The 25,838-nt window shown below is 48.5% G+C and overlaps 1 protein-coding gene across 1 annotated transcript; it reads left to right on the forward strand.

Moving 5' to 3' along the window:
• The first annotated feature begins 17,974 nt into the window (after window positions 1-17,974).
• On the forward strand, window positions 17,975-22,182 carry LOC135384348 (uncharacterized). Its single transcript, XM_064613554.1, has 6 exons — window positions 17,975-18,069; window positions 18,144-18,456; window positions 19,618-19,878; window positions 19,928-21,068; window positions 21,113-21,404; window positions 21,525-22,182. Exons 1-6 carry the CDS (start codon window positions 17,975-17,977, stop codon window positions 22,180-22,182), a joined length of 2,760 nt encoding a protein of 919 aa, XP_064469624.1.
• Window positions 22,183-25,838: the final 3,656 nt, after the last annotated feature.

Consider the following 25,838-nt stretch of genomic DNA (forward strand, 5'->3'; position numbering starts at 1 on the left):
TCCTTTGTACGCTTCTCGAAACCAAAGTAGTTCTCAGTCCGACTGCAAAGGATTTTGAAGAATAGTCGTTGTGGAAGGCCCCTACATTTGCGAATGCTTTTGTTGAAAGGATGAATTTCCCCGCGTAGGTGTCAAAAGAGTATACTGCAAGATGGACGATCAGTCCTGTTCCTTTCTGAAGGCGCGCTGGGTAAATCTTGAGAAATGAAAGTGTCCCTCTCCGCAAATGCAATCGATTACAGCAACCGTTCTGCTCACTGTCTACCTTTGTATGGTCGCTATTCGCCAACAAAACGCTTCTTCTTCACTGAATAGCGTCCCACAAAGGAGCTCGCGAAAAGCTCAGTCCGCTGATATGCTCTGACGACGCGATGTGATCAGTAGAAAGTTTCGTGCAGCAATATTCGCATTCCTTAAGCGTCTTCCATCTCCTGGTACACACATGCTGAAAGATGAAGGATAATGACAGTTCGACTGTTCCACTACAGGCATTCCAGCTGAAGTGTTAAATGTGTGTGTGTGTGTGTGTGTGCGTGTGCGTGTGTGCGCGCGTGTGTGTGTGTGTGTGTGTGTGTGTGTGCACTTCTTGCATGGCGTTGACATCGTCTTTTGGCAGTCTAGTTTGCCTGTGCTTTTTTCTTAGAAGAACGAGAGTACACGGAATGAGTTGTTAGTGTGATAATTGATTTTGTTTGACAAGGAATTATTCATTTTCCATGCGGGATAATACAAGATACAGAGTGCTGTTTTTCGTGCAGAACGACGCCGAAGTGTTATTGGAACTATGAAACAAAATGCGAGTAACGTGCTGTAGAGTAGTTCTTGATAACATTTCCCCGAGTCTGAGGCAAGGTATGCACAAAGAGCAGTATCGCTCTCCAGATCCGTTGATGCACGCGACTGTCGAAGCAAAATCTTCCGGGCCGTACTAGTTGGTGTTGGCAATCAGTGATTTATCCCGGCCCCTCTACACCCTCTAACACCCCCAAATGTTTGGCGACACCCCCTAACATTTTTCTCTGTTCACTCCCTACAAAGGTGTGTCACCCCCTACAATTTCAGCTTTAGACACATGTGAGCAGTATTCGACTCTCCAGCAGAAGCACTCAGTGACTGATAGTAACGGCAGATGACAGGTACATTTCGCGTTGACCCGAAGCTGCCGCAACTTCCCTTCGTGTGCGATAGGGTTTCCCGGCTTACAGAACTCAAACAGCAGCAGCATAGCTCAATTCCGCAGTGCAAAAATACTGCGGAGAAGAATATTCAATGTCGAGAAGGGGAAGAGGAAAAAAGTTACTATCGCAGGCAAGGTAAATTTAGCCAGGTAGCGAAGGCGAGGAAAAAAAAAACGAATCTGACCCGGCAACACTGTCATCTCCGTGACTCGAGCGATCCTGGGTGTTGGTAGCACAGGTACGATCGTAAAAAAAAAAAAAAATATTTACGACGCGCGCATGCGTGATTGTATAAACTAATAGTTTATTCATAATTCAAATATAGGAAAACCTATCTGTTGCACCACTAGTGCACATATACGAAATCATCTACCACCTGAGTACGTTTCCGTATCCTGCTCCACTGCGCATGTGTAGCAGTACGCTCGTTTGTCCGTGCATTCTTTTATCCGTGCCGTGTACCCGTGCATTGTAATGCGGAGGTCGTGCACTTTTTGGAGTAAACAGGAAGCGACGTTCACATTTCGAAGCTGTAGGCCAAGATTAGCACGTGTTAACAGATGAGTGCTATGCACCCCGTGTTGCTGGCCCCGAGAAAAAAAAAAAGGGTTTCGTCATGGCAAGACCGGCCATGATAGCGTGAGTGTTAGCGAATCAGCTGTGCACCAACGATGCCATGTTTTTTTGCAACGGACCCATTATGACCACTCGTTGAAGAAATACAAACAGCTAATCACTACGTGTACGTGTAGGTCTAGGTTAGCAATGGACATTACGTGAAACTTCCTGTTTATTTGTGGTTATCACGTACCCTTCGTCAAAATCTGTGATAACTATATGTATTTCGAACTGATATGTGTCATTAAACCTGATGTGATTTATTTTTCTCTGTTCTCGTCTGGTATTGCTGTCCTGGGTGACTAGTATGGTTCGGTAAGGAAAAGGGGAAGGGTATGCAACGCAAACGAAGTACGCGAATGTAAACGTGCCATGGCTAATTATGCACTACTTATTATTCATGCTGCTGACGTCATATGTGACGTCATTTATTTATAAAAGTAGTAGTCCGCGCAACGGATGGATGGCGCTGACAGTCTCTATCATGGCGCCATCTCAAGACGCAGGGTCCTATGGGAGTTTCGCTACATGTTTATATACACTTTGGGGCGGCGTGAACGAAAACAACGAAAACCGCAGGAGTTACGGTATTTTTACGATTTTTGAAGTGTGTCTCGTGGAAGAAGGCATCGAGTAGGGCCGATTTATTCATCGGCAATCGTTCTTTTCTCCGCCATCTTCAGGACGATGCTGGCGCCTTTGTAGGTGCATGGAGAGGCGAATACATAAAGCTGTTACAACGTAACTGCAATAATGCCCCCGCCCCCGTGTTTTCGATCGTGGATAAACTACTGTTATCAACTATTTGAACTGAAGGGAAGGCGCCTGACTAGTTGGTGCATGACTGCGAAAAGGAGGATACCCGAGACAGGGACGGGACACAATTTCTCAATAACTTGCAACTGTTCCTACGGAAGTCTATACTTTGGAGAAATTCCGTTGCGAGGAATATTTCTTTGCATGGCAACGCATAGAGCAACCCCCTCCCCCCTCGCGCTTGTTGCGTTCCACCTCATAGTGGCAGTAGTGCCAGTTGCTAAATACCTAGTAAAAAAGGATACCAACATGTCTTGAAATTAATATGTGAATATCTTGGACAATATGCGCTACAGACAACTGAGGCACACACAACAAAAACCAATCCGGTGACAGTGAACAGTGGGAAAAGCTTCATGTAGACACTAATTGTTCTCGCAGAACACAAGACCTAATATATCTGTTACTCTAATACATCAATTTGCACAAGATCTAATACATCTAATGTCAAGGCCATAAACGACATGAACCGTCTTGGCCGTAAGTTCTGGTGCATACATTACAGCCTGGTTCACACTATTGGGTTCCGATTAATGCGTGCATGCGGCTGCATGCGTATGCGGTGCAATGCTTTGGGCTGTTCACATATATGCAGGTGGTGGCGATGATGGAACTGGCAATGTTACGACTATCGCAGGGGGAACTATACGTCCTGGGTTGACTTCACAGGGAACTATATGCCGACATTTGTCTTAAAGAGTTTGAGGAAAACACAGGGAAGGACCCAGACACCACAGCCGGCGCCCGGATTCGAACCCGGTCACCGTGCAGTCTCGGCAGGGAATGCCAGCATAAAAGGGCACCTCGCATTATAACACTAAGGCCCGGTTCCACCAACGCCGATTAACATTTGAACCGACATCAACGGTCACAGAAACTTGAATTTACCGGTTGACTGTGCTTCACTAAAGGGAGTTATTGTCACTGAAATGTTCATCTACTAATATTGGTAAAAAGAATTGAGCGTTAACGTCAATTTTTAGCACCCTTTCATGTCGGTTCAGAGTTAACCAGCGTTGGTGAAACCCGGCCGTACTGACCACCAGCCCCAGGAGGGTCGCCGCAGATTCAGCAGGGTTCGCGAAGTGACTCTGGTTTAGCCACGTTTTGAGGTGCTGGTTCCGCTGAAGCCAGTTTTCAATATTTGGACGGGTTTGGTAGGAGAGTACCTGCTCCTGAGCACATAAGTCACGAAAGTTCTCTTTTCCTGATGTACTTTGCGAACTGAGCTTCTCTGTGGTGGCGTCGATGAAAACAAAGTACAGGTCAGTGCTCAGCATGGAGCCGGCACTGAGAGCCGCTGTGCCGAAACGGCGCCCACGTTTTGAAACACTGCTCTCTAACAAACAAGCTCACTTCAGGCAGTAGGAAGAGTCACTTCTTCTGGCACGTGTTTCTTTTTTTCTTGGTGCTATGATTTCTAGCCCAGCTGATTCGCTCTGACTATATTAACTCTCAAATAAAATTGCAGTGTCAATTTTGTGTATGGGTGTTCATGCACTGTAATCGAAAGCTTGTGGCATCGCGAAAAGCCGGGAAAAGAGGGGGAAGTGGTGTAAGCGAAAGCGTCGGCATGTACGACGAAGGTATAAAAGTGAGGAGGTGCTCCGACCGGATCCGACTTTCTGTTTGAGCAGCATGTCGCCTTCCACTGCCTGTAGAAAGACGTTCGCGGCACCGCGGCATTTACGTGGCATATGACGCGATTACATGTTATGAGGCAAATAAGGAGACGTCAGTGTAGCTTGCGTAATTTGATGTCAAGAATTGGGTTAGGTATCTCATTGACAATTCAAATATTGTGCATGTATTAGTAACTGTCGCTGTTTTCGAAAATAGCGGATAAAACCAATTTCAGCAAGACTGGGATGGATTTGTGTGACTTTCAGAGCGTGTATTACGATGGTCAATCCCAAAAACTTAGACATAAAGTATCAGTGTATCCATGCACCCTGCGTCAAACCTAGTAATGTTGGGGTGCACAATAATAGGGTGGAAAAAATCATGCAGCCAATGTTTCAGCAACCTTCTACATTGTCCCAAAAAGAGAAGATAAGTCGAGTACCCCTTCCTTAGTACGTATTCAGGCGCTTCCTACTATCTCCCGTGGCATAGTGGTTAGGATGATCACTTTCCACGCCATGAGCGGGAGGTGACACGGGTTCTAATCCTGTCACCATCTGTGCTGTCTGAGGTTTTTCCTGGTATTTCTGTAGACTTTCCAGACGGATGTCGTCACAGTTCTCCCTGAAGTCGGCCCAGGACGCATACTAACCCCCTTCTCCCCCACTCCTTCCTGACGTCTTCTCTCAATCTGCCCATGCCGGTACGGCGCTCAAAGCCACAGTTGATTCGCGGCGCTAACATGGAAATAAAAAAATAAAAAAGAGGCTCTACCACCACATTTCAAAACGCGGAACTCGTACGTCTGTCGTAATCATCTGCGAAGCGTGACGTATCATCACACACACACCACTTTTTTTTTTTCTTTTCACCCGTATCTGCCTTGCTTGCTTCAATTTGCTGCCTGTGCGTTCCCATCGCTTCCTTGGTGTGGTCCTGGACTCCCACCTGCGCTGGGCTCGCCACATTAAGCACCTTGAAACCAAAGTGCAGCGATGGCTTCCTGCCATTCAACATCTTTCTGGCTTCGGCTGGGGCTGTGATCAACGCTCCCTCTTAGCCGTTCACGCGGCTTTGGTGAGGGCGACTGTGCTTTACAGCCTTCCAGTCTTGCATCGGGTTTCTACAACATCGTTAAATACCCTTCGGTCCCTGTTCGCCAGAAGCCTTCGTTGCTGCCTTGGCGTTCTAAGAATGGCTGAAACACGGCAAGCCCTAGCTGAAGCTAGAGAACTCCCGGTGGAGGTCCTCCGTGAGCGGCAAACGGCTCGACACTTCCTACGTTTGCGTGCGAACGTTCCTCGTTACCCACTCCTCAGGAAAATTCGATACCGTCCTGAAAGTGATTTCTGTCGCGTGGCGCAGAGGACACGCCACGCTCTCACCGGCTTCACGCCTAGGACTGTCACACCGCCGAACGCCCCCTGGTCTCTGCCTGTGCCACCCACCTTCGAACGTCTTTCTGGCCTCCAGGTCTGCAGAGCTCAGGTTCCCCCTCAAGCCCTTCGAGCCCATTTTTATGGGCTTTTTCACCTCTACCGCCTCTTACACCGACGGCGCATCTCGAAATGGCAAGTCCGCGTCAGCATTTCTCATCCCCGACGAAGGCGTAGTTCAAGGACGTCGCCTTTGGCATAGTACATCATCCACAGCTGCGGAACTCTACGCCATACTTTTCTTTTTGCAACACATCGTTCCATTCCCACCCCGGAATTGGGTTGGGTGGTCTTTACTGACTCAGCATCTGCGCTGCAAGCAATTGAAAATTCTAGAGTCCGAGGCTCCTCCGCACCGTTGGTTATGGATGTGTTAACCGCTTACAAACTTGTCTACGAAGGAGGACATAGGCTCGCACTCCAATGGGTTCCCGCCCATTGCGGTGTCGAAGGCAATGAACTGGCGGACAGCGCCGCCGAAGCAGCTCTCTCGTCTCGGACACGAACGCGTATTGCACAGCTGAGATGCGATCGGTCGTCCATACTTCGAAGCCTTGTGACTCCTCTGGCTACCCGCCAACGGACCGCCGACATACTACCCCCCGCCATGCTGAGCAGAGTTGACCCAGCGATCGTTTTCCGCATGCCAGCACATATCTCTCGTCAAGACGCCGCATTAGTTCATCGAATGCGCCTCGACGTTGCCTTCACAGCACAGTGGCGCTACCGTGTGAGACAAGTTAACTCTCCCCACTGCACTGTTCACTGCGGTGGCGTTGAAGATCTCGAGCACATTCTTCTCCATTGCCCACACTACCACCCTTCCCGCTCCGTACTCTCCGCCTCCCTCAACGAGCTAGACTCCCGTCCCCTCTCCCTCACAAAATTGCTTGGCCTCTGGCCGCATCCAGCTCACCAATGCTCTGTCCTCAAGGCTCTCTTCGCCTTTTTGAACGCCACATGACTTCGATCCTCATTGTAACGGGACCCATTCCTTCATTCCCTGCTTCACCTCCAGCAATGGGGTAGAGTGTCGCCCCCGGCGATGAAACTCCCCACCCATAATCCTGAAATAAAGTTCAGTTGCTTCAATTTCGCCCATCACGGGAACTCCCTGGCCCTCGGAGATGCTCTTTGCACATGGGGCATCGTGGCCAGGAGGGCGCGAGAAGCAGCAGCGAGCCGAGCCCTTGGTAGCCACCTCTCGGCAGGCTCGTCAGCATGACGCGGTTGCAGCCGCCATTCCGCTTAGTCTCAAAGTCTTGCTCTGACGCTACTGTTGCCATAGTACAAAGTGAAAGCTTAGTGAAACCAGTTGCTCAAAAAATGCACTTAATGGCACATACTTAGCAACTATACCCAACAACTGTCTAAAAAACGGTGTCCACTAGTGTACCGAAAGGCAAGCAACAACAACTTTATTACAAGATGATGACTGGGGAGTTTCATCGTCAGGGGCGATACTCCCATCGATGGTGGTGATGCGGGGAATGAAATAATGAGCCCCTTCACAATAAGGATCGAAGTCCTATGGCATCCAGAAAGGTTAAGAGAGTTTTGAGGGCAGAGCGTTAGTGGGCTGGATGTCGCCAGGGACCAAGCAATTTTCTGAGAGAGAGAGGGGAGGAGGGCAGAGTCTATCTGGTTAAGGGATCCAGAAAGTACGGTTTGGGAAAGTTGGTAATATGGGCAATGGAGAACAATGTGTTCTAGATCCTCAACAGCACCACAGTGACTGCAGTGGGGAGGGTCAACTAGCCTCAAGCTGTAACGCCACAGTGCTGTAAAACCCACATCGATGCGCATTCGATAAATTAATGCAGCATCTTGACGAGATATATGTCGAGGCATGCGGAAAGCGAGCGTTGGATCAACTCTGCTTAGCATGGCTGGGGGAGAATGTCAGCGGTCCATTGGCGGGTAGCCAGAGGAGTCACGAGGCGTCGAAGTACGGACCGATGATCTCCTCTCAGGAGTGCAATACGCGTCCGTCTCCGAGACGAGAGAGCTGCTTCTGCGGCGTTGTACCGAAACAAGCATATTGAATACTGCCAAAGGAAAAAGTCTTTCTTGGCAGAGTACACCTACTGTTCTAGTAGTGCAGTAGGCGAGGCAGCGAGCAAACGCAGCACACCGCATACCAAGAAGAAGAAAAAGACGACCCAAGCAGCACGCCAATATTGGTCCAATAATGGACCCATATGGGCTGCCAAGATTGCCAATATTGGTCTAATATGGGCTGCCAATATTGGACAATATAGGGAGTGCAATAGGCTCTATATAGGACCAATATGGGCTGTCCATGTTAGGCCGATATTGGCAATCTTGGCCATATTGGCAAGCCCATTTTGTGCCAATATTGCCAATATTTCTGTGAAAACGCCAACGGCGAGTCCGTGTAATAATAAAGCAGTATCCGGTTTAATATCCACCACTGATATTACTTCTCTCTTCTTTTTGCATTTTCATTTCTGCAGATCTCATTGATCCACGTTGCAAACAATAACAAAAACCACACTGCACCGCCCCAAAAACGAAGAACGGGTGCTGCGCCCGTCTTGCTCAAGGACACAAGCAGTCGTATTGCCATCTGTAGGATGGGACAATCGAAAGCTTGCCCACATCACGTTTCAAGAATAATACTGCTCTCGCCCTAAAACGAAGAGCTGGATCAACTAATGCTAGGCACGCAGTCCCATGTACGGAACTGCCAATGCCAAACGCCCCTCAGAAGCTTTCATTGGGATCGCAACAGTCTATGACCCAAAGGTTTCCAACACGCTCCGAGAGTACAAAGGAGCGAAACACTTTCGTGACGGAGACGGACATACGCCAGAGCAATTCACAGTGCTTGCAGTAACTTGAAAGCAGCTAACTTCACAGAAGAGCCGTGCCTTTCTATCAAACATTGTGCCGCAATTCCGTTATCATTAGAGGAACGAGCGACATTTTAGCACGTATGAAATGTCCGATCCGACTGTCGCGCATGCGCATTAGTTGTAGGTTGTTGTGTCTTGTTGTCAAACGACCACGCTCGCTCACAGTCGGTTCGACCGAGTGGCATTGATATCGCGAAGCAAGATGGCGGCTGCTTCCAGAATGTGGAAAGTTGAGTTGTCGAGTTCTAGTGAATGTTACAATGGGATCGCCACGTATGTTGACTGTTTCGAACAATGTGCATCATATGCGGGAAGTTGTTGGGTGTAAGGACGTGTTGAATTGGGCATGTCACACGCTTCAACGTCCATTCTTGACGTGCTTCTTGGGCATTTGTGCAACACGGGTACGTACCATTTTCTGTATTTTCAGTCAATATGGGGTGTACACGGGCAATATGGGGCCCCTATTGCCAGGATTTTCCCAATATTGGCTCAAACTGGGCAATATAGGGCCCACATTGCCCAATTTCAGCCAATATGGGGCAATCTTGGCAAAACGGGCCCCATATTAGACCCATATCGCCAATGACCAGCCAATATCGGCCAAATACTGTGTGCTGCTCGGGGACTCAGGAGAGCAGACGACAAGGCAAGCGAGACATGGGTGCCGCAATTTCGTGCGGGATGAGCGCATTGATTGGGCGGCCTCGTGTTCACCAGCATTTGACGCTTCCGGAATCCGCGAACTCTGGGCAAAAATATCCGGCATGGCCAAAAATCGCTGGCGGACGCTCACATTTTTGACGCCGCGCGCGCCGCGCGTCCGACGCCGACCGAATTTCGCCGCTTTTTCGTTGTACATTCACTCCATGGAGATGCTTACTGGTTTCAGTCAACAGCTGCCTTCTGAACTACCTCATCCGAGCGACTTGTTTTCGCTGTGTCGACTTCATTTTTAAGTCTATACACGGGTTTACATGCATGGGGGAAATCGGTTGCTCCTATCCAGTCGACTTTCAGCGCCTTCGTGAAAACGCGCAAAAATGCAGGTATTATTGCGGATTTTTGTGTACACAAACTGGATATGTCGATTTTTTATGCCGCTTGTTAGCGCCGCGAAGCAACTGTTGCCATGAGCGGCGTACGGACGTGGACAGATGGAGAGGGGACAGTAGGAAGGAGTGGGGGTCACGGGGGTTAGTATGCATCCTGGGTCGACTTCAAGGGGGAACAGTGTCGACATTTGTCTGGTAAGTCTTCGCAAAACCCAAGGAAAACCTCAGACAGCACAGCTTGTTGGTACGAATCGAACCCAGCAGCTCCCAGTCTTCAGCACGACCTTGGCTGCCACCAACGAGAGAGACGTCTTAACCCGCTGGGCTATGCCGCTGGTGACACATGGTGAAGAACAACAAAAAGATTACAATGAAAAAATGGCTAGGAAGCAAGCGAGCTGGTGAAGACGATGCATAATGTAAAAACCACGAGATTAGGGAACACGAAGGGACAGACACATCACGAAGTCTGAGACTTCGTGTTGTGACTGGCCCTTCGTGTTCCCTAGTCTCGGGGTTTTTACATTATGCAACAAAAAGATTGTGTATGAAATAGTATTACATCAGGTGATGATTTTATGCAATGCGGTCGACGCGGCGTACCGCGACAGATCTCGCGACATATCAGCAGCGGACGGCCCGAAACCGCCATAACGCGAAAGCGTCGTATCCAATTGCCTTTCGACATGCCGAGTGTCGGCCTCATCAATGAGAACATGTGACCTAAGCACCCCGAACGCGATTCTCTTTATGGAGACCCTAATTGGCATCGGAGCCGTTTTATGATCCACTCAGTGCGCGAAACATTGCCATTTGATGGCTGCAAGAAACAGCTTCCAGATACTTCGGATACGTGTAGGCGAACAACCACCCGGGTCGAGGGAGAGAGGAAGAGAAACGAGGTTTCTCTATTTAGCGATTATGGATTTCTCACCCTAATGGCCCAGCTACAATCGATTGGCCATCTCAAGAAGAAGATATGTTGGGAACAGGTGGCCACACTGACTGCTCACTAGTCTATAGGAGTCCGGCTCTTAAACTTGAGCGAGTACAGCAATTGAAGCCCAATGTGTGACATTATTATCGATTTGTAAAGTTTTTATTTTTTCAGTGGAGGCAACTATAGGGCCATGTGGTGAGGCTGGTGTGCTCTGCTCATGGATTAATTTTTCCTAGGAGAGAGTTCGTTAGAGCGGCAGTCTGGACCCAAAACAAAGCTAAGAAATTCCTTTTTTTTTTTTTTTTGCTAATCAGGCCCAGAGGAACCGTGCAAAATATTAGCGCAAAGTGTGCGTCAGTTGGGCGTCGTCAAAGTGTGCATCATTGCAGCGCAAAGTGTTATGTCAATATCATGATTGCAGCGTGCAAAATATTTCAACTGAAGCCGGTTATTTATAATTGAATTTTATAGCCGGCGCTTTCACTGCCATGGTATCAGTCAGAACAGCTCTGGGTTTTCGTTCTGCCAATCATCGATGCCACCGATTCAAGCAAAACGTGCTGATTACGTATCGATACTCCCGCACTATGACGTTTATCTCGAAGGAACACAAAGACGCGATTTAAGGAATGGGCGCCGCCATTAGTGCTGCCGCCCCGGAGCACAGGAGCTGTGCACGGTGGATTGCCGTTCTGTGTTCCTTCATTTTTCCGTGTGTGTTTTCGTACATTTTCGTGATCATTTCGTGCCAGTTCATTTCTTCTAGCTCGGGAACCGGTGTAAAAAAGATATTGCATCGGCAAGCACTCCTCACGTGAACAACTGTGCATATTGCACATGGAAGCAAGCAATCTTCTTTTTCCTTGATCTTTCGAACGTTGATGCGCTATTCAGATGTTTACGGATGACTAGATATATGGAAGTTACGTTATAGTCAGTCATACTCATTTAAGACTGCGGCCTCCAGTATTAATTCCAATGGCAAGAGCGATGTTGGCAGTCCACCCCTGTTGTGTCGTCGCTGGGAACGAGCGACAGGTCGACAAGCGGCAAGGTCTCTCGCTCAAGCTTTCAGTCACTGTAAAACAGAAACTGGATTTGAGCACATGCTTCGTTCGTGATAGTTACGTAAAAAAAAAAAAAAAGAACCTAGGATGTTCTTTTGAGCGACAGCCACTTCATTCTGTGATTATGATTGGGGAGTTTTATGGCCAGGGGCGATACCACCTGGGTAAATTACTTCTAAAATGTCATGAAATTACATTACTCATTACTGCAACTGAAATGTAATGAAATTACGTTACAGTTACTACGAAAAGTAATGACATTACAATATCATTACTTTGCCATTATTGGCATACATGTTCCCGAGTTTTGTGGAAGGCACAAGGGACAAAAACACAAAAGTTGACGAAACTTGCCTTCCCCGAAGTTCGGGGAAATGTATGCTGACAGGCAGCACGCCAATATTGGACCCACATTGGACCAATATTGGCAATTAGTGATGCCAATATTGGCCCAATTTTGCAAATGCAACCCGGCCCAAAATTGGTCCAATATTGGCATGCCAATACTGGTTTCCCATATTGGTCTCTTCTACATGTCAGGCTAGTGTGCCACGCCATGATATGACGTATCGTTTCACAATGTAGAGACGAAGGTGCCACACAGTATCACGACTACAGGAAGATTGTGTGGAGGGTGGGGCCCGCAAACAATGATTCTGCAAGGCTACAAACCGTTGACCTGAAGAACGTTTGTTTGTGGGTGCCCTAACTAAGGGAACTCGCTCGTCAAGGGAACTGACGTTCCCCGTGCCGATTGAGTGCGTCACCGTTCATAGTGGGCGTTGGAATTGTTTTAACTCGCCGGTCCCCAACTCTCTGCCAAGCGCAAACACAGAACACACACTCGATTCTTTTGTAAAAAGTAATGAGTAATGTCTTTAAAATTACTGCCCAAATATAATTAAATTACATTACAAATTACATAATGTAAAAAGTAATGCATTACATTACAAATTACATAATGTAAAAAGTAATGCATTACATTACAAATTATCAGGAAAAGTAATTCATTACAGTAATGACATTACTACACAGGTATGCGCGATGATGTGGTGAAATGGAATAATGAGCCGCCTCAGAGTGAGGACCGAAGTCCTACAGTGTAGGAAAAGCTCAGTAGTGATCTGATTCGTTTGAACGAAGTTTTGCATATGGCGTCTCCACTTGACTTTCAATGGAACGCAATGGCACAGACTGTCCCTCTAACGTGAGCTCGGTGCATCGGTGGTTCAGTTTTATAAACATGCAAGAAAATATCTATAGCACGTTTCCTTGAACCTTCACTTTTTTTTTCATGTGCACCAAACTTGTATTGATGCCATTAAATCTGACACCACGTTTGACGAGAGTAAAAAAATAACGTCGTTTTCTTGATATTTTCCGATTTCTAAAGTTTGTTTCTCACATTACGACTGGTATTTCTTCTTGCGTTTGTGCGGACGTGTGACAAAGCAAGAGGCGAAGGAAGGGATTTGATTGGACAAGAACAAAAAAAAAAAAAAAAAGAAACACACACAAAGGGAAAGTGCAACCATGTTACGTTTATATCCAGTATATTTTGTTCCTTCGCTCATTGTGTGCGTGTGGTCTTAATTCTGCAAATATATCGTCGCGCGTCCTGCAAGCTACGGACTACTTCGCAAAAAAAAAAAAGAAGAAGAATGCAGCGACGAATTTTGTCTACTTCATGAACAATTCAGACGATCCACCCCACTAAACACCGGCACTTCCCCATCGAGCGGAAATAACAACCACATGACGCTCGGAGCTCTCGGAATCCTCATCATGACCAAAATAAATCCCATAAACCCAACCTGCGTCTCCGTCCCAGCGCGCACGCAGTGAAACATCAGCAAACGAAGCAGGAAAGCGGAACGCGCGCGCAGCCACGAAATATTCCGCTTGAAGCTTAAATGAGGATCTCCATGAAACGAAGAGAGATTACTTAATAGCCACAGCGAGCGATATATTTATGGGGAAAATATTCGAATGATATGGAAAACAGGTGGCTAATATTGAAAAAGTGCTCTCGCGCGGATATCGAAGGTTTACGTTTCTTTCCTTTCTTCTTCTTTTACTAAAATGGTGATAATATGAATAACGTTTAGCTTCTTTCCCTTTGTTTGCTCTGTTTGCTTTTTTGCTTGCTGCGTGAGTATTTTTCTTGCAATGAGCGAAAGTGGTAGAATGATGTCGGACGGCATTCTCGCAGCTCTAAAAGGCGCGACAATGAACGCAGTAAAGAGTATACTTTCTTTTCTTTGGATACACCGAGAGAAGGAATCGCGAACCGTGAATCCGCGACGTGCAGGAAGGAATAAAAACGGCGGGAGATGTGATATATTTCAATGAAGAGTGGGTTGCGGTAAAGGAGATGCGTAGAAGGAGAAGAAGAAAAGCAGAGGAGGGAATTGGTTTCGTCGATTTCTCGAAGTGAAATATGACTTGGAAGTACAGCGCGAGTAAGCGACGCGGGGAAGTGCTGCTACGTTGTCGATATTTTCGTCTCTATGAATGATAAAGGAAGCCCAACGAATGTAAATACCGCGGAATATGCGAGCAGGTAAGCTCGCGGTGTTTCTTGTGGCGTGAAGCGCTGATATTTTAACGAGGGGTGTATTTGCATACGACTGAAGCGCACCGGAGAAAAAAAAGTAATAAGGACGGAGAAATCAAGTGTTTTCTTTTATTTTGTCATATTTGTATCATCAATTCTTATGAATGAATTCAGGAGAAGAAATGGGACCACATTTGTAAGCAAGCGTAAAAGTGCGGAAAATGAAGCGATGTAAGCGAGGCTTCTTTAGTGCAGAAAGAGGTTCCTGGTAAGAGGACGGCTACAAAGGCCCACATTCTAGAAATGGTCACTCCCTTTATGGTGAACCCTTAGAAGCTTGCATATCGAATAATGGAGGTTACATCTGCATTTTTCCCACGAAATCGGGGGAGACGCACGTGTAGGCGCACCGGAAGTGTGACGCATGAACACGAAAGCAATCTATTACGTGGCTTTATGGATCGCAATGACTGTTCATCACGTCACCCTTATGAAATGTTATACCGGTCCATAGAGAATAGCGTGCAATATGAACGCGATGCGTTCTATTCAGCTCCTAGTGTGACGTCACTGCAAACTTCAACCAATAATGGGCGGCCAATCGCTTGTAAACAACACGGCTGGTGTCTAGTGTGCGGCATTTTGTGTCGGTCCTTCACTCTGTGTAATTAGCTGTCGAACATTCTCGCATTATACCAAGCAGTTCTGCTTTGGAAAGGTGAGTAAAGGAGTGTCCAGCGGCACGGGTGCCAATTTTCACTCAAGCTAATTTTCACTCTGACATCATTGCAAACGTCAACCAATAACCGGCGGCCAATCGCTTGTAAACAACATGGCTGGTGTTTCGTGTGCGCCATTTTGTGTCGGTCCCTCGCTCTGTGTAATTACGTGTGGAACATATTCGCAATAAACCAAGCAGTTCTGGTTTGGACAGGCAGCAGGCATGCGCCGTGTAGCAGACATTGTCTGACGAAGGAGAAGCTCAGAGAGGAGAACGTGCTCCGGTAACCATGCTGGCGATCAACGGGGGGGGGGGGGGGGTATGTTTATTAAGAAAAAAGTAAGGAAGCAATCAACGGCTATATTACACTGGTATTATCTGGTAGGATTATGTGTCAACGATTAGATGTGATCTTAGCTCCAGGTCAAATTACAACATATTTCATGGCGAAGTTTGCAAGCTGCCTGGCAAATCTTGCAATTGGCTCACAAAAGACCGTCCGCGAAACGGCAACATCCCATGTGTATAATGTCACGGCCAGTTCGCCTCGCAGGCGGTCGTAGCCACGACCTACTACTATAATAGAGACCTGGACATCCGCAAAGCTCCCAGCACCGGGATAGTAGTTCTGGCAATCGCCGCTCCGCTAGGGGATTTGGCGCTAGCTAGCACTATTCGTTACGACGTGATTTGCCGAAACTGCGGCAGTGTACGATGGGCTGTGTTGATAACGACGACGAGGTACGGTAGAGTGCAGCGCGTGCTTAGCAACAGCCTAGTAGCCCTGTTTAGCAGACGAATGATCTCCAATAATGCTCTCCCCAATAATGCTAGGTGGCGCTTGCAGCGTACTAATCCATAACCCGGCTCTCCCATAGGCGATTGCCATTTGTCCAGGTCTTTAGTATAGCGTAGGTCGTGGTCGTAGCAGCCGCCGTTCACGGCAGTGGTTAATATAGAATGCTTTCGCTATTTTGAACTATATGTTTCACAGGGTGAACGATTTCGTACAGAGGAACAAATTGAAAATGATCGACTGCTTGTCAAATATCGTTTCATGGTCCCCTTAATGTACCACTTTCATGTACGCGTCTCTCCTGGCGGCGAAAGACGGCACGATGAGAAGACAACGAAGCAATGATGACAAATTAACACAACGTGAGCATAGATGGCATTTTTTGGAGGATATAGCAGGATAACATTTGTTTTGAATGATAGACCCTGATCCTGTGGAAGCACACAACACGTGATGCAGCCCAAGAACCGCATGAAAGCCTGTAAAAGGCATATTCATAACACGCCAGGTTTTCATGTCAACTATCATGGCGACGGTCGTACAGTTCGACGCGACACATTACAGGCATTGCCACAAACTTCAAAGCGCATGCGCCAACACCGCAAAAAGAAAGATGTTGGGGACGGAGAGCGTGACACGTGAGGTACTCGTCCTCATCCACACGAAACCATCTTTCGTCATGCGCCCAACAGCTCTAATGCAAAGCTCTCGCTTCCTTCGGTGATGCTTTTACGGTGGGAAACGGAAGAACCATACACCGACATTTATGCCTTTTATGTTTCGGCAGTTGATAGATACATTATAGACATTGCGAGAAAGAGCTTCGCAAACTCGCGTCACAGCGTACAGCATGTTTTCATGTCAACAAACATGGCGGCCGCCGCTAGTAGTGGCTGGGCATGCGCATACGCGTACCCATAAATGGTCCATTAGATGCTTTTTGGCAAAACCGAGATAGCGGAATTGGAGCCACCCATTATTTAAAATCGTCGTCCTTGTTAAATATCGTGAAACGAGCACGTCCTTTCAAGTATAAACTGCCAACCTTTGCTATGCAAATGAGCCAAAACCAGAACAGTACAGCTTCCATGCGCAGGCAGAGCGACGGGTATTCCACGTCGGAGGGCCACGCGCTTTGGAGCGGTTGACATGATTGGACTATATGCTGATCTACTGGCAAAATCAATCGCTTTCCCGTCCAGCTAAGCCGGCGGTGGCGAAGATCATGAGTTCCTGAGAAGCGCGCTTTTGGTTTCAGCTCATTGGCATAGCAAAATTCGACAACTGATATTTCAACCCACGTGCTGGTTCCAGCATATTAAAAAAAAAAAAGAATGGCTTCCAACGGTGATTTTCTCCCATTCTGCTGTCTCACTTCTGCCCGAACGAACTTAATTAAAGAGTTAAGTTATGCATTATATACGCTTCGATTCACTTTCCGACAGGACTGCGCTTGGGCGCGTAACACACTTGAAAAAGCGGCCCCTGTGTAACTTCCATAACTTTTATTTAAAAATCTGTAGCACATAAAAATAAACACCCTGTATGCTTGATCTGCTCTTATAAATTAGTCTCGCTGAAAGAGCCAGTGCGCCAAGCATAACTGCCACCAACCATAACTGCGTGCTTCCACGCATTCTCGGAACCGGCCGCAAGGCACCACAATGCTGTAGTGGATGTGGCAATTAAACGTAGAAGGACAAACGCAGACGCGCCCCAACGCCCAGTTGCATACTTCAATTGAAATGATGGTAGTGGAAGAAAAGACACGAGGCTGTGGGATTCAAACCTGCACCCACTGATTGTCGGCCACAGGTGCTACCTGCTGAAGATCTCGACCGAGAGAGACAAACACCAGACACACAAGCCGTGGTCCCGCCATCATGGGGTCACTTCTTCCCCCTCACCGTTACTGCGCGGGGTGTTTGGGCCACATCTCCGTTTGCGCGCATCTGTGACTTGGAGAAAGGTCGGGTCGGGAATTTGGTGTTCTGGGTGTGACTGGCGACGAACGGACAGAGACGATTCTACCTCACTGCCGAGCAGACGCTCGACCTATAGTTATTTCGTTTTTCCCCATGCATTTATGTATCTGAGTGTTTATGGTAGTTATTAAATGTTGAGTGTTAGACAGAGTACTGTTTTATTAAGCAGCTACAACAGCATTCAGCTTTCCTTCACATTCCTCTACAAACTATTGGTGCCGAAACCCGGGATTTAGCGAATCAGCGGACTCTGAACTCAGTGGACTGAGTAACTGTGTTGTGTGAAGGTGACTGCCTGTGGATATGAGCTCATCGTCAGAAGGCATGGAGGACATCGAAAGGCTGAAGCCGAGGCGAACTGTACAGCGAGGGCGGAACACGAAGATAATCAACTATAGGTGAGTTCCGCTCTTCTGAAAACTGACGTAACTGTAGAAGAGTTGACCGTTCTGATGGAACGATTAACGGCCAGCAACAAGAGGTTAGAGAAGATAAACGAGGAGATAGATCCACAAATACCGAGCGCTGAGATAGAGGAAGAATATTCCGTGATTGCTGAGTACGAAGATCAAGCTCTCAGCGCACTTGCACGACTGAAGTGTGCGATCAACAAGCTAAATGCCGGACGTATAGCGACTGCTCCGCAAAATGTAACTGAAGCAGGCGAGGAATCCGCTGCAACTGCTATGGTGACCAGCAATATACGTGCCGCGCTTTCCACAGGCACAGGGGGTATAAAGCTCCAGAAACTGGAAACTGGAAACCTGGCAACCGTTCTGGGAGCAGTACTGCAGCACCGTTCACGATAACCCGAACTTGTCCCCGTCAGAGAAATTCCACTATCTCAGATCTCGGTTGACGAGACAAGCTGCAGCGGCGGTGTCAGGCCTACAAACTACAGAAGCCTGTTACAGCGACGCAGTTGAGATTCTGATGAAACGGTTCGGTGACAAGAAACGAATAGAACAGCTGTACCTATCTAAACTCCGGCTACTGACTCCCGTCAAGTAATCAAATGATGTAAAGAGTTTGAGACGCCTCTACGACCACGTACAAGGCAATATCCGAGGACTGAAGGCGCTCGGGGTTAGCCCTCTGACATATTCCTCTATGATATGTGATGTGCTCCTAAAGGCCTTGCCGGCGGACATAGTTGTCGGCTATCACAGAAGTGCGAAGCAGGCAACGCGGACTTCTTCGGCATCCTCAGATGGTTCTGAGGCGAGATCTGACGACTCGGAAGTGGAGCTTACCCAAACATGAAAGAACTGATGTTCTGAGGCTGGAACAACATAGAAGGGACAAATACATACAAAGCCTCAATTTGCCTAAGAAATTAACGATGAAAGATGAAAGTCACTGAAAAGGTTAGCTAGCTGTAGGACTCGAACCCACGGTAATCCAGAAGATGTGGGTTCGAGTCCTACAGCTAGCTAACCTTTTCAGTGACTTTCATCTTTCATCTTACCCAAATCCTGGATAATTTCTGCGTTGAAATAGAGAGCCGTGAGAGGTGCGGTTTCGCGGACGATAGTGCGAGAGATACGACCCGAAAGGGAACTGGCGCACGCCCTGCACAAAAGACGAAGCCTAGCATCCCGGCAGCAACTGTACGCCACACCAGCACTAAGGCGGCAACACAGTGTTTCTTCTTCAAATCATCGACGCATGCTGCGGAAAACTGTCGGTCATCCTTGACCATAGAGGAGAATATGAAACGGCTGTCGAGCGACATGCGGTGTTTTATATCCACGCTTAGAGACCACAGGGCAAGGGAGTGTCGTCGAAGGATTACTTGTGCGACCTGTAACGGGCGTCGTGCGACGTCCATATGTGACCCTTCTCGGAAGTCCACGGTACAGAAAGACGACAGTGTCGAAAGCGTCCACCTCTACGCTTCGAATGAACGAAAAACCCACCACATGGACTGGGATGTGCTCCTCCAGACATTCCGGGCTTGGGCTGTGACTGACACGGACTGCACCTATTTGCGAGGCGTCATCGATGGTGGCAGTCAAAAAACCTTTGTCAGGGAGGACATCTCTGGGAGACTGGAACTGCCTGTGTTAAGAGAAATCGACCTTCGACTGAGCACCTTCGCTGTCAACGCACCATCGCCAAGTCAGCGTCGCAATGTAGTGCGACTCAAGCTGAAAAGCCAGTTCGACAAAACGGAAGTGACACTCGAAGCTATGGAGATTCCCTTCGTCTGCAGGGACATCGCAGATCCCGACCCAGTGTTCGTTTGTTGCGCAGCTAAGGGAGCGCGGAATGGACATCGCCGACAGAGTCTTGTTTCCAAGCGTTCATCGAGATACAAGAATATCGGTGCTCATCGGCTCAGAGCAGCTTTGGAAGATCGTAAAAGGGAACGTGCAGCACGATCAAAACAACAGTGCGATGGTTGCCATCGACACCTCGTTGGGATGGACTTTTCAGGGGCCCATGAAAACCATGAGCTCTGTATCCGAGCAGAACGACACCCTGATTTGCGTTCTACGCACTGCCGTCGACACCGAGGACGACACATCATTGGCGCTGCGACGTTTCTGGAACCTGGAGGATCTTGGAATTAATAATAACCCAACACCAGACCGAGATGACCAAGATCTTATGCAGCGTTTTGAAAGCTCGATTGAGTTCCAGAACGGTCGTTATCAAGTGAATCTACCCTTTAAACAACTGTCCGGGGTAGACCTACAGAACAACAGAGGGGTAGCGCTCGAACGCCTGAGCACGAGAATGGCACGAGACTCAGAGATGCTCGCCAGGTACGATGGAGCCATCCGGACGTACCTAGAGGAGGGACACGCTGAGATGGTTAAACCGGCGTCTGATGAAGCGGACACAGGACAGGTGTACTACATGCCCCACCGACCTGTGATTAGGGAGTCTTTAGCCACCACTAAGCTGCGCGTCGTCTTCGATGCATCGTCGCACGTTAGCGGTGCACTTTCTCTGAACGACTGCCTCGAGAAGGGACCAAAAATGGTGCCTGACCTTGTCCGGCTGCCCTTGAAGTTCCGACTGCACAGAATTGCCATAACAGCGGACGTGCGGAAGGCATTCCTGCAGATTGGCATAAAGGAAGAGGACAGAGACGTCATTCGGTTCCTATGGTGTTCTGCACCTCCGACTCCTGGCCACGAGATGCCTCCGGCGGAAGAATCGAGAATGACTGCGATAGCTTTTGGGACAGCAGCGAGTCCGTTTCTACTAGCGGCAACCCTCTCCCATCATCTCAGACTTATCAGGGAGGAATTTCCTGAGACTGCGGCAGTGCTAGAGAGCTCCATCGCTGTTGATGACATGATTATCGGAGCTGCAACATTGGAGGAAGCGCTGCGCATCTGCTCTGAATCAATTGACATTTTTAAAAGGGCAGGGATGGAGCTGGGCAAGTGTGCGTCTACCTCTAAGGCACTAAATGATGTCTTTGAGGAACATACCCAAAAGACGTGACCCGCGCACTGGGAACAACTACTGAAACAAAGGTGCTTGGTGTCGTATGGAAGAGAGAAGACGACGTGTTCAAGTTCGACACCTCTGCCATCGTTGAGTTCCTCACGACTCCAAAGAACACGAAACGATTTTTGCTTCAAGCAACGGCCAGAATATTTGACCCTTTGGGATATCTCTCTCCATTCGTGATCCGCGTGAAGATACTGTTTCAACAGCTCTGGGAACTCGGTATCGATTGGGACTGCGAACTACCAGATGATCTCAGCTCAGAGTAGGACACGTAGTGCCAAGATATTCCGAAGCTGAGCCTGCTACATACGCAGCCGTGTCTCGTTCCTCTCAACGAGCGAACTCGGTACACTATCCAGCTTCACGTGTTCACCGATGCCAGTCCGCACGCGTACGAGGCTGCTGTGTACCTGCGAGTGCGGACGGAGACTGGACAAGTGCACGTGAACCTTATGCTTGCTAAGGCACGAGTACCCCCCGTCAAACGGCTCACGTTGCCACGTCTTGAATTAATGAGTACCCTGATTGAAGCTAGGCTACTCAGCTACGCTGCAGATATTCTCCACGCGCCTGCAGCTGAATACTACACGTGGACGGACTCCACAACACCGCTAAGCTGGATTCGATCATCAGCGAACAGATGGAAGCCCTTTGTGAGCAACAGGGTTACTGAAATCGAAAGCATCACCGATCCATCGAGGTGGAGACATTGTCCCGGCCACTGCAATCCGGCCGACTTGATAGCAAGAGGCTTCACAGCTGAAATCTGTGTTTCGAGCTCGTTGTGGTGGAGAGGACCGGAATGGCTGCAGCGAGAAGAGGCATGCTGGCCGGAGCTTTATGCTCATGTGGTCACTAACGACAGAGCACCGGATGTTGTCGATGAAGAACGAGCGGGAGCATCCTCACCACCACCTTATCTTATATTGGGTGTGGCAGATATCGAAGGCCCGCTACTGCAACTTGAGCGCTTCAGCAAGCTATCAAGGGTATTGAGAGTGACCGTATGGATCATGAGGTTTGTGGCGAAATGCCGCTGAGCTGAGGATGCACCCATCGGACCACTAACCGCCGAGGAAATAAGAGCACCGGAGACGTACTGGATACACCGCACGCAACACGAACAATACCAACCAGAAATTCACGCGCTCGGTAAGCAGCGCTCAGTTAGTCCTAGAATCAGAGCTGTTCCAGCTCAACCCCTTCCTCGACAGCCGGGATATGTTGCGAGTGACGGGACGACTCCAACAAGGACATCTGGAACCAGCAGTTCGGCACCCCATCATTCTACCTCCACGACATGGCTTCACGGAGCTCGTGATTCAGAGCGCACAGTGTCGCATTTTGAAATCGTATCCAGCCTATCGACGACGAACTTTCGATTGGCGTTCCGGCGTTTTGCATCCCGAAGGGGCCTGCCAGAACTGATATACCCGGACAATGCTTTGACATTTCGACGAGCGGCTAAGGATATCAGAGGTCTATGGGAGCATATAAGCAACGCCGCAGTCAGAGTCTTCTGCTCCACCCACAACATCATGTGGAGGTTCATCGTTGAACGTGCCGCCTGGTGGGGCGAATTTTGGGAAAGGATGGTACGGACGGTAAAGGGTTGCCTTCGAAAGACACTAGGAAAGGCCAGGCTTGGATACGAAGAACTATAAACCGTCCTCCAAGAAGTGGAAGCCGCTGTTAACTCGCGACCACTGACGACCCTAACGTCTGACGACGACGAGATGGAGCCACTCACACCGGCTCATTTCCTTATTGGAAGGAGGATGACAGCGCTGCCACCCTTGACATACCGCACATCACCAGCCGCAAACGCAAAAGATTTGACTCGCCGATTAGCACACCGACAGCGAATTGTATATCACTATTGGAAAAGGTGGCGCCGTGAATACTTGTTACAGCTGAGGTCCGCACACTATGGCAGACAGCAACTACCTACCCATTTGAACGCAGGAGATGTTGTAGTCATTCATGAAGATAGGACTCCCAAATTGAACTGGAAGATGGGGAGAGTTCGTGAACTTTACCGTAGAAGTGACAACAAAATAAGATCCTGCAAGTTGTAACTGCCGAACGGCCAACACCTAAAGAGGGCAGTGCAACACATTTATCCTCTCGAAATGAGCTAAGCTCATTCGGGTGGAGGATGTTGAAGATCCGAACCGAGAGAGACACAAGCAGACACAAGCAGTGGCCCCGCCAGCAGGGGGTCACTTCTCTCCCCCCCCCCCCTCACCGTTACTGCGCGGGGTGTTTGGCCACGTTTGGCCCGTGGTGTGGCCACGTCTCCGTTTGCACGCATCTGTGACTTGGAGAAAGAAAGTGGAGCGGGTCATTAAAATGTCCTGTGTACTTGTATTTTGTATCTCTGTCCCTACCACCTCATCAAGCTCAAGGAAATGATACCGTACACTTACAATTCCTGTCTTGATATCGGACGTCTTGACGCGGGGCGCAGAATTTACTGCGCGGTAAGTGCCGGCGCAAAGAAAAAGAGAGCGATACTGGAAGCCGTCGCGATCCTGACGTTTCTTCTGTGCGGCATGAGTTAAGGCGGATGCAGATGTGAAGCGCGCGTATGCCGGAGGGATGTGCTTCGCAAGATGGCGTCTGCAGTACAGCTGTGGTCTTGCCAAGCCGAAGAAGCCCTTGGCAATGTGACCAGGTCTTGCCGTGTGAATGAGCCTGTTCGAACGAGTCGAGTCGCAGTTGAATGGTCGGGTCGTTGCGTGAACGCAGGGCGTCGTTGGGTTGGGAGGCCACCATGCTCAGCACCATGCCAGTGAAGCTGTTGCAAAATTTGGGATGGTTGAAGAGGCCGAATTAGGCCGAGCTCGGTGTTCATAGTTCGGGTCACGAAATGTAGAGAGCGATAGTCTTGCTCTACACGAGTCCTGACCGGCGAGCGCTTGTTGACTGTTCAGGGACACCCAGTGAGCGCATCAGGCCCATTCGATGGGTTCCTTCCAGTTGTGTTTGTCTTGTTTGTGGTGGAAACGTGTGCGGCGACTAGTACAGAATACGGGACAGCACACGTGAGTTGAGGAGCGCAGTTAGTGCTCTGGATGACCACCCCAGTCAGTGCCTCGGACGCGCTCCAGACTTGATGACAGCAACCTGGGGACTCCAGCTGAGCTTCTCGTCCACGGTAACCCGAACGACCGTTGCGTTTTGACTAGAGGAATGCTGTGTCCGCGAAGCTTGATTCCCACCAAAGTGTACCTCGCTGTGTGCCGAAGCACATGCTATAAACTGCTGGCTTCGTAACACATAGGACACGGGTGTGTCAGTCACCTTCATGATAACGCTTATTGGTCAGGCACGCTGGTAGTCTGCAAATAGGGGTTACACCCATAATATAGCTACTTCTAAACTGATAGTGAGAAAATTGCAAATTTCTCACCCTTGTAAGAGAGACAATTTTCACAGTGTAGCAGGCATACTGAAAATTAGCGGTTTTTACGGCTAACCTACAGTGTAGCTTCCTATAAATGCTTCCCCAACATGGCTTCCACATTGATTGCTTCCCACAAGAATTCTGAGGTTTTTGGTTGTAACTTTGGACTGCGATGTTGAATCGGTTTCAGATTTACCACGATGAAATGTACCAATTAGAGTTCCGCACGGAGAGTGGAAGTTTCCACAGCACTGAGTAATTGGTGAGTATGGCGTGCCCGCGCGGGTAATTTTTTATACGTAGCCACCCTGTATTTAATCAACGGGTATGTGGACCAATAATGCAGGAATGCAGATGTTGCGTTGGAGCCTCCGCCTTCTTATGGACAAACATGATGCAACGGTTTAAACGCTTTTTTAGGCTCTGACAGAGAAGTAATGAATAGGGTATATGGTTTGCCGCCATGTAGGCAAGCTTGAGCGATGGGCGATGACACATAAACAAAACACCCTCGTGTTGTGCTTTGCTTGTGTGTGATTGCCCGTCGTTCAGGCTTGCGTATCATGGAATTTATCCACCAGCTAGCCTTCTCTGTCTATGGTTTGCCGCATTTGCCGAAAATGTCGGAGAATACCCACCGAATGCCATTGTGCATATTCCGTATTTTCCGGAAAAAACGGAAATTTTGCACGACTAAATCTTCTAAGCTATCGTGCGAGATGATTCCTCTCCCCTCGTCAAACCAAAGGTGTAATTACCTTGACAACAGTACAGAAGGAACGGTCACATGTCCATCGCGTCATTCGTGATTTAAACCGCGTGACGAAAGTGCAATTCTCTTTTCCCCCATCCCTTCTTTTCAAGACGCGTGCACGCTGCGGTACGGTGAAGGTGTCCAATGGTCCTTGAAAATCATTTGCGGAAAGGTACAAGGAACGGGGACCGGCGGTGGGGGGGGAGGGGTACAAGGACCGAGGAAATGAAGCAGGAAAGAATAGAGAAAGCGTAAATTGCGGTTTCGCCACATATTTTTTTTTTTGGCTTGGTGGTCCTTTAATCCACTAAACAAGAGTTTTATGACTGTGACATGTATGCTTGTCCAGAGAGTGGGGTTTTAGGCTTGGAACGATAGGACGTGCCAATAAATGGCATCAACAGGAATAAGCGTGAACTTCTCAAAATGTGCCCTGAGCATCCTTGTGATCCTAGTTTGTGGTGCAAATGCAGGTCGCGCGTCCTCAAAACTACGTGTTGGGATGCTCTCCCTCGAGCAACGTGCTGCCAGTC

The sequence above is a fragment of the Ornithodoros turicata genome, chromosome 2 (genome assembly GCF_037126465.1).
Source record: "Ornithodoros turicata isolate Travis chromosome 2, ASM3712646v1, whole genome shotgun sequence".
Taxonomy (NCBI): Eukaryota; Metazoa; Arthropoda; class Arachnida; order Ixodida; family Argasidae; genus Ornithodoros; species Ornithodoros turicata.